At 44.2% G+C, this 16,304-nt stretch overlaps 3 protein-coding genes across 3 annotated transcripts in view; 2 read left to right on the top strand and 1 right to left on the bottom strand.

The window, feature by feature from the left end:
- The window catches only part of LOC146270885 (voltage-dependent R-type calcium channel subunit alpha-1E-like), a 37,208-nt gene extending 35,051 nt beyond the window's left edge, over positions 1 to 2,157 (top strand). The window contains exons 45-48 of the mRNA XM_084706595.1: positions 85 to 189; positions 691 to 829; positions 938 to 1,107; positions 1,238 to 2,157. Coding sequence (XP_084562721.1) covers positions 85 to 189; positions 691 to 829; positions 938 to 1,107; positions 1,238 to 1,750 — 927 coding nt within the window. The 3' untranslated portion in view covers positions 1,751 to 2,157. The remainder of the gene's footprint in view (positions 1 to 84; positions 190 to 690; positions 830 to 937; positions 1,108 to 1,237) is intronic.
- Positions 2,158 to 5,963: 3,806 nt separating this feature from the next.
- Positions 5,964 to 7,795, top strand: LOC146270884 (RING finger protein 11). The gene is made up of 3 exons (XM_084708442.1): positions 5,964 to 6,673; positions 7,345 to 7,514; positions 7,602 to 7,795. Exons 1-3 carry the CDS (start codon positions 6,551 to 6,553, stop codon positions 7,771 to 7,773), a joined length of 465 nt encoding a protein of 154 aa, XP_084564568.1. The 5' UTR covers positions 5,964 to 6,550; the 3' UTR covers positions 7,774 to 7,795.
- Positions 7,796 to 10,770: 2,975 nt separating this feature from the next.
- rpe65a (retinoid isomerohydrolase RPE65 a) lies at positions 10,771 to 15,082 on the bottom strand. The gene is made up of 14 exons (XM_084707724.1): positions 15,072 to 15,082; positions 14,906 to 14,988; positions 14,612 to 14,762; positions 14,286 to 14,393; positions 13,983 to 14,124; positions 13,541 to 13,688; positions 13,368 to 13,449; positions 12,434 to 12,566; positions 11,928 to 12,067; positions 11,675 to 11,804; positions 11,456 to 11,570; positions 11,214 to 11,308; positions 11,012 to 11,123; positions 10,771 to 10,916 (listed from the first exon to the last, which is right to left on the bottom strand). Exons 1-14 carry the CDS (start codon positions 15,080 to 15,082, stop codon positions 10,771 to 10,773), a joined length of 1,596 nt encoding a protein of 531 aa, XP_084563850.1.
- Between the last annotated feature and the right edge of the window lie 1,222 nt (positions 15,083 to 16,304).

The following is a 16,304-nucleotide window of genomic DNA, read 5'->3' as shown; positions in this document are numbered from 1 at the left end:
CTGGGCGCGGACCCGAGAAACGGAGCGCCCCACACATGGACCAGCCTGACTGCCCATGTCTTCCCTCTGTGTGTGCTCACCTAGGTGGGGGGGTGCGGTGGGTTGACTTGGGGCCCACTGGAGCTCCCATGGGGTAGGGGCCTGTGTGGGCGAGCCTCCTCCATGCCCCGCCTGGCTGTAGACCCACAGGTACTGCCCCCCTGAACACACACACTCACCTCCAGGGACCCAGCCAACTGTGGCCCGCCCGCGCCCCCCGGATGTGCATGAGTGTGGGGCAAGGACCGGGACTGAACTCTGGGGGTCCCTCGGATGGAAATCGTAAAGGGGGTTTTTGTGTCTCGGTGTTTTTTGATGCCTGTAGAGGGGTCATTCAAGGACTTTTTGTCCTCCGTTGTTAGTGGCTGAAGACGATGTTTGGGGTTAGGTTGCCGCTCAACCTGACATTTAGGTTTGGGCCTCCAAACATGAGCAAGCTGAGCATGGGGATGGATAGAATCGGTCAGTGGTTTCCCCCTGCAACAGGGAGGATACACGAGAGGAGTGGAATGCTGTATGGATCTAAGTATGCGGAACACATACCGAGTAATAAAACCATTGTTCCTACTGTGTTCTGTGGCCTTTGGCTGTCTCTCCCTCCGTATTGTGTGTGTGTGCGTGCGTATGTCTGTGTGTGTGCGTGTGGTCCAGAAGGATATGTGTGGAGGCGCTTTGAAGCGCTCCTTATCTACCATTGCTGACCAGCGGGTGAACGGGCTGTGGCAGGCCGAGGAGAAGAGCAGCCCTGAGAGGCTGTACCGACCGCGCCACAAGAGCTACAAGGCTGCAGGTCAGTTGTCCCCGGACAGTCCCAAACGATCCCTGGACACGAGTCACAACAGAACTCGCGACGCTGCATGTTTTGTATTTGTATTTGACAAATACCCCCCCCCCCCAGTCTCGCGCTCAGACCACTGGCAGCAGGGGGGCAGGGACAAGGAGCGCGGGCGCTCCAAGGAGCGCCGTCACCTCCTTTCCCCGGACACGTCCCGCTGCAACTCGGAGGAAAGAAGTCAGCAGCCGTCCCTCTCTTCCAGCGTGGAGCGGACACACCCTCTTGACAAACAGGTACCAGAGGGTCTACCATGAGACGGCAACCTCGATCAAGAATTGCCTCGCTGTCATATGTGACCGAAATTGACGTCATTCGACGGTTTGAGCTCTTTTAACTTGTGTGTGTGTGTGTGTGTGTGTGTAGGGCAACAGTTCAGACAGCCCGGTACCCTCCACGTCTGAGTCTAGCACCCCTAGTGGCCGGCGGCCTCTGTCCCAGACGCCCACGCGCTCCCACCCGCACGTCTCCTACTCCCCTCTGGTGTGTCGCACGCACCCCTCCGCGGGCCGAGACGAGCACGGCAGCCCAGAGACCCAGAGGCGCGGGGAGCCCTCCTGGGGGCACGGAGACAGGGCCTCGGGGAAGGGACCGGGCGAGCCAGGCTTCCGGCGCTCTCCCCCTCGTCGCTATCCGTCGGAGCCCTATCTGGCCATGCAGGAGGACGACCACAGCCCCGACCCCTCCGGCCACATGGAGACCCTCACCTTCGAGGCGGCCGTGGCCCACAGTTTGGGACGCTCCAACACTGTCAGCTCGGCACACCCGCGTTCGCGGACCGGCTGGCAGGTCCCCAACGGACACTTCCGGAAACGGCTGGCACAAACGGTCTCGGTCACAGGCCCCCTCAGCGACACGGAGGAGGATGACAGGTGCTAGGAAGAGGAGGGTGCATGAAGAAGCTGCTAGGGACAAGCCTTCTACTGGGATGCTGAGGAGGGACACTGTCATTATTATTGCAAACAAAACTATGGTTTTCACCCCTTGAAAGTGGAATCATATTAAAATTCACACAGTGAAGGACTATTTATTTGATAACTACTCTGTATAAATAGAGAGTCATAATAAAAACCATGAATAGCCTTTGATATACAGTAAAAAAAAAAAAAATGAAATGAAAGGATAGAAATGTGGTTCATGTCAATAGGTATTGCCATTTCTGAAGGTGTTTCTCTAACATTGATTCAGTGTTGCTCTTAACAGTGTGTGTGTGGAGTGTGTGAATTTGTTACTATGTGCAAAATAATGAGAAACAATAACTATTAATAAAGCCATGGTTTTGTAAATACATGTGATTTGTCATACAATTACCTGAAAAATATATGTGGCCATATAGAAGGAGTTTCATACCAGTTTAACTGGCAACATATAAAGGATCTATTATGTTGGTTAACTGTTTAATACTATTTGTAAAGCTTGTTTGGAGCAGAAACCTGTTTGAAGAACAGTTCTGTGTGTTTCTGCCTCGGCCTGCCCCTTGGTTTTTGTCATTTGTTGACATTTAATCACGAACGGAATTGGCCAAAGCAGGAACAGATTTGCAAAAATGCTGTGAATACTGAAATGTTTCAAAAACTGTCAGTTACTGACATTTTTGTCATCAGTTTGACATATTTCTTGTCCCTTTAGACTCTATTGTCAGCAATAAATGGTTTCTATGCTTGTTTTTCACCAAGCAGTCAATCACCCCTGACACCTTCACAAAATTACGTAATTGGCTTCTATAGCGGTATGCATCCTTCACAAAGAACCAAACTGTGATTTTTCAGCTGGGCTACACCGGAACAAATAACAGAAACTGGCTTTGGAGCATTGTTGATCAAGTGACATGAGCAAGCACTTTTTGTTCCTTGGACTTTTCTTGTTTCTGGTTTTATTTTTGGCTATTTCACAATGCCCATTAGTTAATTTCTTTAGATAATATGTTACTGCTTAATTACCATTTTATATTCCGCATCATTGCACAATAATTTCATAAAGCATATTGTGCAATGTAGCTGTCTGTTTTTTTCTCTCCTTTTGATTTAGCCTGCTTCATCCTGGACAATTCCATCTGCAAATGTTTACCGTACATTTTTTTCCACAATGTGAATATACTGTATGAATTAAAACACACAGAGACTGTAGAAAGATGTTTTAACACAACACACTAATTTACCTGTTGAGATGGTTTACTAATAATGTACAGTACAAATATGCTATAAGATGTAGAGAAAACACACTTAAACTCACCTGCTTTAAAAGGAATAGACGGGTGTATGGAATGTTACTTAAAGGTTGTAAATGTTTTATTTGCCTGAAAAGGGTAATTGTGAAACTCACTTAACCAAAAACACTAATTGAATCAAATGTTCATGGAATGCAAATAGTTGTTGGGTTTATATGTGTATAATAGTTGTATATATGAATAAAAAATCTCATGCAACATTGGTTATATATTTCTTTTTATTTGTATTGCTCGTTAGTTATAGGAGAAGAAAAGGGGGTGGACCTAGAACATTCTTCACTTTATTTATGAATGCAGTAACCATCACTGTCAGATGCAAGGTCAAGAGTGGATTGGGCCACATCCTTGTGCTTCATGCGTCATTAGAACACACAATTTGTTATCAAGGCTCGCCACTTCCATTCAATTAAATAACTCAATAAGCTGTGGAACACCAGCAAAGTACTTAATCAAATGTTCAGAAAGTCATTGCCTTTAGATGTAAGAAAGTTAATCTATAAAACATGAAAGATAAACATGAAATTAGATCTGTAAACGTACAAACTCTGTGTAAGGACTATAAATTCCTATATATTTCATATTTGCTCAGTTCATATCTCCTTTTATTTGCTCAAAATGTACTAGTTATAAATATTATATATTATATTTGAGATATATTTTAGTATGACACAAGGGCATACTTTTGTGTCAGTTGGCCCAATATCCCTGGCCTATATGTGTGTATGTATAAATATGTGTGTGTATGAGTTTCTCTTGCATCCAGAGTCTGTAGCCTCCCCTATGACCCTGCCTCCAGAGTCTGCAGCCTCCCCTGTGACCTTGCCTCCAGAGTCTGCAGCCTCCCCCTGTGACCCTGCCTCCAGAGTCTGCAGCCTCCCCTATGACCCTGCCTCCAGAGTCTGCAGCCTCCCCTGTGACCTTGCCTCCAGAGTCTGCAGCCTCCCCCTGTGACCCTGCCTCCAGAGTCTGCAGCCTCCCCCTGTGACCCTGCCTCCAGAGTCTGCAGCCTCCCCTGTGACCCTGCCTCCAGAGTCTGCAGCCTCCCCTGTGACCCTGACTCCAGAGTCTGCAGCCTCCCCTGTGACCCTGCCTCCAGAGTCTGTAGCCTCCCCTGTGACCCTGCCTCCAGAGTCTGCAGCCTCCCCTGTGACCCTGCCTCCAGAGTCTGCAGCCTCCCCTGTGACCCTGCCTCCAGAGTCTGCAGCCTCCCCCTGTGATCCTGCCTCCAGAGTTTCCAGCATTTACAGTGGCCAGCTTCCAGGGCTGCCCAGCCTACGTCGCCAACCCCTTGAGCAATCCCGTCCTCCGGCCCTGCCTCCGGTCGCCCTCCAGACCTTCTGTTCCCAACTGTCTGCCTGCATTCTCTTGTGTTTGGATCCACTTTCCTTGTAAGCCGTGACAGAATAGACTGGAAAGGTTCAGAAGAAAGGTTCTGAATATTTTGAACTTAATTTTAACCCATTTAACCCACAATTGCTGATGGTCCAGACTCCAGACACTTAACTAGTCTAAAGCATGCCAGTTTTATTATTGCTTAATTAGCACAACTGTTATCAACTGTGCTACCATAATTGCAAAAGGTTTTCTTTTTCTTTTAAAAACAAGTAAATAATTAAGTGACTACAATATTTTGTAACATCATATTTCCAAGCTAGTAGCCAACAATAATAATTTACTGCACTGAATCGATCAATACAAAAACAGGCAAAACACACAAGAGGTTATTCAATGCAGGAACAGTAATTTGTTTAACTGTTGATGCTTACTTTAATGGTACCTACACCCTGTGGCTTTTGCTATCAAGGTGTTGCACCTTATAAGGTGGATACAAACTAGCCTGTTGTATTTTTTTGTTTTACTGTTATATGTGAATAGCACAAATGACTTGGCAATGATTATTTCCCTTTGACAAATAACTGCTTGCTGGTGGAAAAGGATATTAGAATTTCCCTCAGAAAAATGTAAGGCTGCTACAGGGAGCATTGAGTGACTATGGAGTTTTGATTTAAGGGTCTGTAGATTAAAGGATATTGCTTTTGCATCTTCTTCAAAAACAGATACACTGTTATTGGGAAGTTGTTTTGAAACATTATAAACTCATACATATATAAAACGTGAACAATGACCAATAGGTATGGCCGTCTTGCAGACTTCTACTGGATATACTGTGGACATATTTTCACACACTGGTACACGTTTTGTTGTTGTGACGTCTCATGCAGCTGTCCAATGAAAGCGCAGAACCAGAGAACGTCTAATATGGGGAGGACTGTCAGTCTCGGGAAACTTCTGAGTTCTGAACTGGTTGCAGTTCCACTCTGGTTCCATATGAGGGCGCTCACCAGTGAGTGCAGAATGAATGGAGGTCTAGCCCCTCAAAATCCACTTTTCTCAGGATATCATTTTTTGTACAGTAGTTTGAATGTTGCATTTGAAAGGGAAGGCAAAGAAAATATACAAAGCAGGGTGTTTTTTTTCTCTTTTTTGTTTTAAAAAGCCTTTTAAAATGTCAATGACGTAATGCAATCAGCATTAATTAGCAGAATGCTAGCGTGTTATGGGCAACAACGACTCACCCTGTAAGAAATCAAAAGGACATAAGTACTCGTTCATTAAACTTTTGACCTATAATCCATGTTGAACTCGCAAAAACTACAATCAAATCTGAGATTCCTCAACGACAATCAGACGAAAGAGGCAAATTTAGCCGTCTAGCTCCATAGACTCCCATTTATTTTGCACTCATTGCCTCATGCCGACGATCACCCCCAGTGGAACCCTCGTGGAACTGCAACCAAATTCGGTACAATGGGGCTTAATAGGGAGTGGATAGGCTCTCCATAGACAGGCTCTGGCAGAACCAACTCTACCCTGACAAAGCACAACAACATTAACACCCTTACGTCATATCCAATGGACAGATAGCTGTCCTGGGTTGAAAAAGAGAACATGATTAAATCCTTATTTGACAATAGACAACTGAGACCATGACCTTCACTCGCATAAACATCACTTTGTAAGGCTTGTTGCTGTCAGATGCTGTTAGGTGGGAGATTTCTATTCGAAGTCGTAAACCGAGGAATGACTGACACTAGTCTTGTAGGAAGTCGCTAGCAAGTGAAAAAGTAGCAACCAGCTAGCTGTAGCTAGTCTAGTTAGCACCAGGGTCCTTTGTTTTCAGATGCTATGATCGTAATAATGTTGTTGAATAGCTAGGAATCGGTGGATGTTCGGACGGTAGTGCTCGGTTATATTCGTAATAACATGTATCGGATAGCTTAGTAGGTTGTTAAACAATAATAACCATTGTCATTTAATTTGAAAAAAGGAGAGAGTTGTATCGTAGCCAGGTAGCTAAACGGACAACGGCAAGTTTAACAAGCCATTGGTCTGTAGTAGCTAGTTCTAGCCAGGTAGCTAAGCAGAAATAAAAGGGCTAATAAGAAGAGGATATGGGCAATTGTCTCAAATCGCCGACGTCGGACGATATTTCTTTGCTTCACGAATCCCAGTCAGACAGAGCAAGTTATGGTGACGGGACAGACCCAGACATGGAACCACCTCCACCTTATCAGGTTAGACTTAAAATAACATTAAAGTTAATTAAGTAGTACTAAAACTACGTTTACTGGGAAGAATCGTTTTTAATAATGTTGGTTTAATTTTTTTTGAATTACATTTACAATAAAATTACTTTAGTTTTGATAGACTAAAGTATAAGAAAATAGATAAATATATATAATGTTTAAGTTCCATGCCTGTGACCCAGGCCTAACTTTCATGGCTTACCTTAGCTAAAGGTAAGTTAGTTGTGTTAAAAAAAATGTTTTCCAGTTTTACGTAGACATTTGCAAAGAACATTTAAGCCTTCGTCAACCTTCAACAATAGGTCTATATCCACACAAAGACAAAACATGCTCAGCACTTTTTGTGGCCAAACTGCTTTTCAGCTTCACAAATGTGTTACAAACAGGCTTGCCAAGAATGTCCAGACAGAGTATTCTTTTAAATTATTCTTATACTTCTAGTCAACAGATCCATTTAATCTATAGATGCTTTTTCCATAGAACTGGCCAAAATGCCTGCTTTGCATTTTTCTGCAGTTGGCTTGCAATGTAATGAATGCTATGCAGACCCCAGTTACTATATCTCTCATGATGTTGCCACTCCCAAGTGTTTACAGTTCTTGCCATGGATGTGTATACTGCTGTGTTGTAGCTGTCATCCCTCTGTACTTGTGATCCAGGAGCAGGCCCACATGCCCATGTATCACCCCACCCCCAGCCAGGCCCGGTTGGCCACCCAGCTGACAGAAGAGGAGCAGGTTCGTATCGCCCAGCGAATCGGCCTCATCCAGCACCTCCCCAGGGGTGTGTACGACGGCGGGCGCGACGGCTCGGAAAAGAAGATCCGAGAGTAAGCATTCCCAGGATGAGTGGAGGGCCAGGTCCGTTACCTCCATCCTAAAATGGTCCCTTTTCTAACCACGGCCTCTCTCTGCAGGTGTGTGATCTGTATGATGGACTTTGTGTACGGCGACCCCATCCGGTTCCTGCCCTGCATGCACATCTACCACATGGACTGTATAGACGACTGGCTGATGCGCTCCTTCACCTGCCCCTCCTGCATGGAGCCTGTGGACGCCGCCCTGCTCTCCACCTACGAGACCAACTGAACCTGCGTCAGCCTCCACCCCACCCCCACCCCCCTGCCCCCCCACCCCCGACCCACCACCCTCTCCCCACCCACCACGATCTAAAGGGATGCCTTCAGAAAACACTTCTTCAGAAACACACTTCAGTCAAACACACACATCCATACAGCCTTGCCTGCACCTTCCACCCTCTCACCTCACGCGTACAGTGTGAGAAGCAGCAAGTTGTTGAGGCGTTGACTAGATGAGAGACTTCTGTTAACACTCGTGATGCAGACCATGCCGGCCCCATCCGACAGCATGGACTGGCTGGTGCAGGGAAGGCCGGCCCAAGTCAAGTCTCGATAAGACAGCTGCCTCTGTAGGTCATACATGCATGTATGTGTGTGACTTGTGTGTTTGTGTGTCTTCATGGTTGGGGGCGTGTTTTCCGGAAAGTTCATAAGACTGGATAAGCTTGGTGTTGATGAAGAGTTGTGGGAGATTGTTTTGGGATGCAGTTCCGCTTGAGCAGGTCTCAGTGGTTTTCTTTGTCTGTCAGTCAAAATGATGAGTGATCACATGATCAGTAGGTGTAAATGAGATACTTGTCCAGCTTCTGTATTTGGCAATAGGGAAATCCTGTCAAATTTCAGAAATTGCATCAATAAGACCAAATGCATACTCATCATCAAAGGTAATTTCCCCCAAAAGGCCTACATGGTGGATATGTAGGTAAGCAGACTGAATATCCTGTGTTAGTTTTACATCGGTGTACAGTATAAAGAAATTACAACTTAATATCCTGAAAATCGACAACAACAAAAACAAAAAATATTTGCACACTGCAAAAATTGCCCAACGTCCATCCTTTATTGTGTCTAAATGGGAGATATATGTATGTAAACATTTAGCTTAGCGTTTTGTCCTCATTAGGTTTTTATGTTAGACCACAATGGCTTCACTGCTAGAGCTAGGTGGATGTTAATGGGACCCCTTAATGCTAGTCCAAATGACCAGAAAAGAAACTTAAGAGCTTTATAGCACTGTGTACTATTGGTGAGTTAAACATGGGTGGAGTGGAATAGCTGTCAACCAATTGTAAAGGGCTCATTTGTGCATGGTCAGGAGGATCAGTCTAAAGTTAGGAATGCTTGCAAACACATTTATCTGATCCAGAGATTTGCACTTTACTTATAGGACAATAACGGAAAACATTATATTAATATATAAAACTATAACCTTGCACTATCAGTATGATTTCTTGTTTTTTTCCGCAATGCAGAAATGACAGAACGCTCAATGCTTTTGTCAGTGCTACCATTGGTCACCTACCACTTTGAAGTAAGCCTGAACACCTGGACTGATGGGTGATTCAATAGTGTGACTTTGTTTAGTTTAGTTTTTTGAAGCCGTGTGTGAATGGTAGGAGGGACAGAGGTTGGAGAACACCCAAATCTGGACGCAGAGAAGCAGGATCTGATCTGTTCACAAGCAGAGCCCCCTTTGAATCAATACTCTGATGTCATGTTTAGAAAGAGACTCTACAGTTACATCTTTGTTTGCCTTTTTGTAATATGCTGCAATTATTTCCATCTGAGGTGTTGCATATGTTAGTAGTGGTACCTCTTCCCTTCTTTCTATGTAGCTATCTTAGATTGTGTGATACCATTGTGTAATGTGTCTAAGACAACAACCTTCACTATTAGTGTACACTGTTGAGTCTGTGTTTGCAAACCTCTGTCCCTTTTGCAGTTTCAGAGTGAGAGATGTTTCTGGTGAAGTGTGATTTGTCATTGGAGATGACACACTTTTTGAATTAGCCTTTTTGGTTTGGAGTGTTTTTCTCTTCATTTCAGTTCTGCAGGATACTAAAAATAAATGTTATCTCCTGTAATCTTTGTTTTTGGGAGGCGAGCTAGCCCTCATGTAAAGAAAACCAATAAACAAGAAAGCACACTCGTCGGTCATCCTTGTCACTGTTTTAATGTTTGTAATAAATAAAGTATGTGAACAAACTTAAACATAAACTTCAAAATACCTATTTGTGTACATGTGCATGTCACAAGTAATCATATATACATTTCCCTTTAGGACAATAAAAAAGATTTTCCATCTGACATTGTCCCATTAACTGAACCTCACATCTAAGTTCCCAGTGTTGTAACGTTGGTTGCTCAGTAGAGGTTAGTCTGAATCTGGTCAACGTTATATCCTGGATCAGACCAATAACTCAGTGCAGAATAACTGCTGTTCAGGGTCGGTATGGTGTTTGCAAAGTCTTTAAGACAAAGGCCACACAGTGCACATACAGATTTTAAAGGAATTAATCTGTCATTGCCATTGCTGAAATGTTTCAACACGCTTGTTTGTTCTCTTGTTCGTGTAATTAACCGCTGGCCCAAGTAATCAGCTTAATATGTCACCTGATTGGTTAGCAAGATTATGATTGAGAAACTTTGACCAAAAAGGATCTTCTGAAGGGAATTAATTGCAAAACATTGTTCCTAGCGGCCTCAAGGCCTCCCCTTATTCAAGTGGAAACATAATCAGATTTTCTATGGTGAAACAAATCTACGTGACCATCTAAAAAAAGTTTTATTCACCATGAGAAAGCATGTCATTGTATAAGTATTTATTAAAATCTTAATTGCATCTGCATAAAGGACAACAAAACTTTCAATGAAAAGGGTGTTGTGTTGATTCTATGTTTTTATTATTCCAGTACTTAAAGAGCACAGCATGTGAACCCATGCACTGATTTCCATGGATAGCACTCCATTTGTGTTGTGATTGAAGCATTGTTGTTGGTTTTAACACAGTAGGGTCACTGAGAAATCACAAGGGTTACATACCAAAGCCTCCATTTAAGCAGGCTTCATTTAAACAATATAGCTAGTGACACATTTTGGCATCAATGCTCTCTTTATGGCTTGTTTTAGCTATCCTGAGCGCAAGCCTGGCATTCTGACTACCCTGGAATGACTACACTTTCACCCTGAGAACAGCCAGGTTTCCTGTCGCTTCCACACTACATTCCTATGGTTTGTACATTCCGTGGAAGGTAACAGGCATGCTGCACTCCACTTCTGCCCTGGCAATCTCTGACAGGTCCTTGGCGTTGAGGATCAGCATGTACCCTGGTTTGGCAGCGCCGGGGGCGACAACAATGGTCAGCAGGACACCTGTGAGGACAGTACCGGCCTTGGGTCAGAAATCCACACACAACAACCACATGACAGTCCAGCAGCCTTCCCTAGCAGCAGTATGGCATACATACCGTCATCCTCGTCCACAGCATCTGGGTTGGGCACGAACAAGGGCTCGGAGGGGTAGGAGTCCGGCTCCTGCCACACCCAGGTCTCCTTGGTCTTCACGTTCAGCTTGCAGATCTACGAGCAGGCAAAACCTAAGGTCACCAAGGCCTGACGATAAATTTGAAGGGCTCGTCTCATTTTCATGATCACACCCTTTCTGCTTACCCTGTCAGGGATGAAGTGGTTGAGGCCCAGTGCGTAGGCATAGGAGTAGTTCTTGCCACCATACTTCCCATAGTTGATCTGGGGGAACTCAAAGGCTACCAGAAGACACAGCAACAGTACTCTCAAATACCTGTCTGCCATCATGAAAGACTGTAGCCACGTCTAATGCAACAGGCATTCATGGGAACACAGCTCATTTCGTGGAAGTGGACGAGCTTGCGGGACGCTCCGTGTGTTCTCACCTTGGCGAGGCCCGGAAAACAGAACCTCCGGCTCCAGCCATATGGTCCCATCAGAGCGCATCACTGCTGTGGCCGTGGTGTAGGGCAGGCTGATGAGGTTCTTCCCCTGCTCCTCCTGCCAACAACCCCCAGAGTGCCCGCGTGTGAAGGGGAGAAGGTCATCAGTGGTCGTCGGTGGATGATTCCTGGGTGCCGCTGTTCCTGAGGTGTCAACCTTACCTTGTGGATGTCCAGCGGGATGACGTATCTGCGCACCTCGGGCTGAGGTGCCATCATGGCCGCCTTCTTCACCTCGTCCCAATTGGCTCTCAGATTGGACAGCCACAGGTAGTTGTACACAAACTCGAACCTGCAGAGCGTCAGGAACAAAGGAAGGTTGTGTTGTTGCGAATCAAATCAATGTGCGCTATTTATCTATCGATATATTTATTTCATGAAAGTCAATGGGAAGTCGCAAACTTCATCCACCTACCCTTTCCATGTGCACAAGTCAAAAACGACGAAGCCTTGGTCCTCGTAAGTGTTGATGTGATGGAAGACGTTGATGGCAGCTCCCCTGAACTTGTGATCAACGTACTCTCCAGGGTCTTTTTTAGCAATGTGAAACCATGTCTGGGAGATTTTGCAAACGTTAAACAGCATAACATTCAATCACATGATAGTCATGCCATGTAATTATTACAGGGATTCATATATGTAATGTCACCATCCGTCTACTGTCAACTTCATCCTACTGAAACCTAGAGAACAACTGTTACAGATGTAGGTTTTTAACATCACAGAAGTGTTTAAAGTGAACAAATGTATTGCAAGGAAAACAATTCACTGCAGTCAACTAGATTATTTGAGGGATCAGAAATGAAGGCAGTGGCATGCATGGATGGATGCCAAATGTGCTAACCTGAAACCAATGTCCTCCACAGTGGAGAATCAAGACATAGCTGGGTCTCAGATTACACATGAAACCATGGTGCTTACCCCAAGGCTCTCATTGGACTCAAAGCAGTCCATGTAGTTGGAACCACGGATGCTCCAGGCACTTAGGAACTTGAGCAGGTTGATTTTCACAGGGGTCTCCACAAAGACAAAGTAGTTGTCCGACATGCCAAAGCTGAAAGAAACACATGACGTTCAACACTGCAGCCCTGAACAGACTATTGAGGGGACACACAGATTCTTGTGAACGTCCTCCGCTGGATCGTTGAACGTGTCCTGACCAGAGGCCTCACAGCGTGCTACAGTTACACCACGCTCAGGACAGGAAGGCTCTACTAAGCGGCGCAGAAGGTCCTCGGTGCAGAGCTAGCGGCCGTCAGGGCACCTCCACACCCCACACTGCTGTAGCAGAGCCACCTCCTTCACCACAGACACCCCCCAGCCCGCCCGTCATCTGGCCCACCACCGACCAGAGAGAGACTCCAGATGGTTGGAGCATCATGACCAGAACAAACAGGCTCCGCAACACCAGGCATACTCAACGATCAGCAGTCCATCGGCTACCCCTGTCCAGACTAAACCCCCGACACTGGACAACCCCCCACCCTATCACCCCTCCCCCCTGTCAGCTACCCCCTGAGGTGTCTGCCTCTTCCTCCTCTAACATGTGCATATTGTTAGGTTATTCTTAGTTATTAGTCGATTTTCTCAGTTGAGGTTATTTTCAGTTGTCAGGTGAATTATTCTGTGTTAATCTATTTTTGTAAATTCTTATTAATAGCCCATTATAGTTATTGTCGATAAGTATAGTAGCTCATATAGGTTAGGAATGATTCTTTGAGGTTTAGATTATTTATTAGCGGTTTAGATAGGGTTTGTAGGGGTTTAAGAGGAACTGGACCAAAGAATGTCATTGTGTCTGCACTTGTCATTTTACTGGCAATAAGCTTGAAACTCGAGGAGCCACAAACTGTACCTGTGCACATAGGAGGGCTTGAACCTCTCAGCACTTGGAAACTGCACCACCACCTTGGACTTCTCAATGCAGTCAGACTTGTCTGAGGAAACATTCACAATCAGGGTACAGGTTAGCGACCTCGTTGTCCCAGAGAATTCCGCCCTAGATTTCGTGTTTGAGAGACAACCCACCTGGCTGTGTAGGGGGCATTTTGACAATGTTGTAGGCCAGTGAAGCTCCTTTGCCCATGCAGTTGCCGATGTTGTACACTGTTCCATCTCTCTCTATGTGCGGGTGGGCTGTCACTCCATTGATGTTAACATAGTTACACAAGTCCACCTGTGTATGATAGGAAGGTTGGCAAGTGAACAGGCTAGCCAGACAACTGAAAGATGAACATTTCCTCTACGATATGCCAAAACTGTCAAATATCAGCAGGTTATTGAGTGTTCCAGGAAGGGCGTCCATTTAGTTTGCATGCATTGAATTCCATTCTCAGTCTTCCAACTCATGATAGAACATCAACAAAGAGAGCTTTATGTTTTAAGATAGGTGAACGGAGATGTAATCTGGACGAGTGAGTAAAGAAATACGAGATCTGTGCATAGCTCTCTTTAGGTAATAGGACATGACCTTCTTCAGGGTTTCCAAGGTGTCAGTGTTGACTTTAGTGATGTAATTGGTTTCAGTGACAGCATAGTAATCTTCGCCAATGGGGTAAACGTTCACCAGGCAATTGTCTGTCACTTCAACACCCTTGAAGTAAGAGAAAAACCTGCACATACGCAGAAAACACGCATATACAAGAATTAATCAATGAATTAAGAAAAATTACAGATGAGAATTGGAACTCAAAGAATTAAATGAGCAAATATAGTGTGCCGTGGACCATTACAATAGAAAATCACCAAATGACAAGACCAACATGTGACAAACCTGGAAAAAATGTTTTTGCAGGGATCTGGATAAGCAAATGTTCCAAACTCAGTGATCACAACACGCTTCTCTGTAATAGCCCTCACATAGGCATCTGTTTTTATAAACCTACGAGAAAGATTAAGACAAGGAAGCGTTATAACTGTGTAATATATAAGAGGCTATGAATAAGAGGCTGTGTAAGTCAGTGGAGTCATTTTATGAAAACAGAGTGAAGACAAAACATGCTTGATTTACAAATCTAATTGTGGTTTCCAGAACACGGCAGCAACACGTCATGTCACTGTCTGATGGACAGTGTCCAAACATATGAAGTGTCTGCTTACTTGCGGAAGTAGGTGACCTGCCCATTCTTGAAGTCAAATTTGTGCATCAAGGCTTGACCATCAAAGAGGTGGTAGAAGGGCTCATCGGCCACCTCAAACAGGCCAGGGCCCAGGCGTAGGAGACTCCCTTTTAGAAAGGAAGGAATACGACCTGCACACACCCACACATCTGGCTTTAGCAGTCCAGTAGTACATTAACTATTTTCAGATAACCTTTTTTGATATAAAATGCATGTGTTATAAGACGTATGCACGAATCTTCACATGATATAATACAGGTGTGTGTCAACAAACCTGTGACTGTCGCAGGGACAGGCTCTGACAGGTCCTCACATGTCTCAAAGATCTTCTTATAGCTACCAGCAGGGTGTTCAAATCTGCAGCCACATTGTAAACAACCAGTTCAGCACTTAAACCAATCAGATAAGAATCATTCAGTAATTAAGAAAAAAGCATTTACCGGCTGACCATAGTTCCTCCTTGTTGTGGTGGCACACAAACATACGCTGGTGTCCTGCAATAAGTTCAGAACTGGGAGACTTGTACCACTGAATATGTTCAGGGTATTTATATTTGTAGCCTGTTCTGAGTCACTGCCTAAGGGAACTTAAACCTTTCCACCAACCAATCATCTCACACCATGAACAAGAATTCCATTGTAGCAATATCTTTAGCTGATTGACACAATTCCCAACCTCTGTGAAAACGGATTTATTACGCTGAGCAGTACACAAATTAGAACTTTGTCTGGCCTATGTGTTGTAATATCACAAATTAGAAATTAAGGTGAGCATCAGCACAACAATGCCAAATGTGACACAATCATAAGATTTTGTACAAAGCATGTTGATTTGTATAACGTGAATCTACAGTAAGTAAGGAAGTGTATGGAAGTCTTAGTCATTTATACTCTAAGAGAATGCCAAGACTTGTATTCCTTTAAAAACTAAATGAATTGCTCAAATAAGTGTTACTCTAAAGTAAAGACAGGTTTTTTTATGTATTCATTTACATTTCTAATATGGAACACAATCTAGATCAAAGATGTTCAATGTTTCAGACTGCCCACAAGGTGTACTATGATGTTACTTTAACATGGGAAGTCATTGGAAGTCTCTGAGATGTGGGCATTCTTTGGTCCAAGTGCCAAAGGTTCCTTTGTCAATCTAACGCAACCATAATCCAGGTTGAGATTACTCTGGACATGGTTTGTGGACAGAAAAGCCATTGTTCCTCCCTCCCTTGGGAAAAAGTCAAGGAAAATGTGACGACAAATTGTGTGTGTAGTTACCAATGTTTTACTGGGCTCGGCTAATTACAACGACAAAAGTCTTTGCTGGCCTACTGTAGTTATGTGGAAATCAAACACCACTGAGTCTTGCCTGCTGGAGGGTTTTAACACTCCATAGTCATGTGATTTTGTGTTTGATCTGAAACTCTGTTATAGTGTATTATTTTATTAACTGTTAATTTATCCAAAAACGGTTTTAGAAGCTAGTTGTCATAAAGTGTTAATGAAAGGGACCTATTGCCTCAATCACACAACATATTGTTTGAAATATAATGATGGCAGTAACAACCAAACTTTGGGGTTATATTTTAATGCATGTTAGGATCATTTGGCGTTTACGTTTTTTCTTATAAATCAAAATCAATCAAAACATGGTCATGAACAGGAGAGAGAGAAAACTTG

The sequence above is a fragment of the Hypomesus nipponensis genome, chromosome 10, assembly GCF_054491055.1.
Source record: "Hypomesus nipponensis isolate SF chromosome 10, ASM5449105v1, whole genome shotgun sequence".
Lineage (NCBI taxonomy): Eukaryota > Metazoa > Chordata > Actinopteri > Osmeriformes > Osmeridae > Hypomesus > Hypomesus nipponensis.
This window is presented reverse-complemented; position numbering and strand designations above follow the sequence as displayed.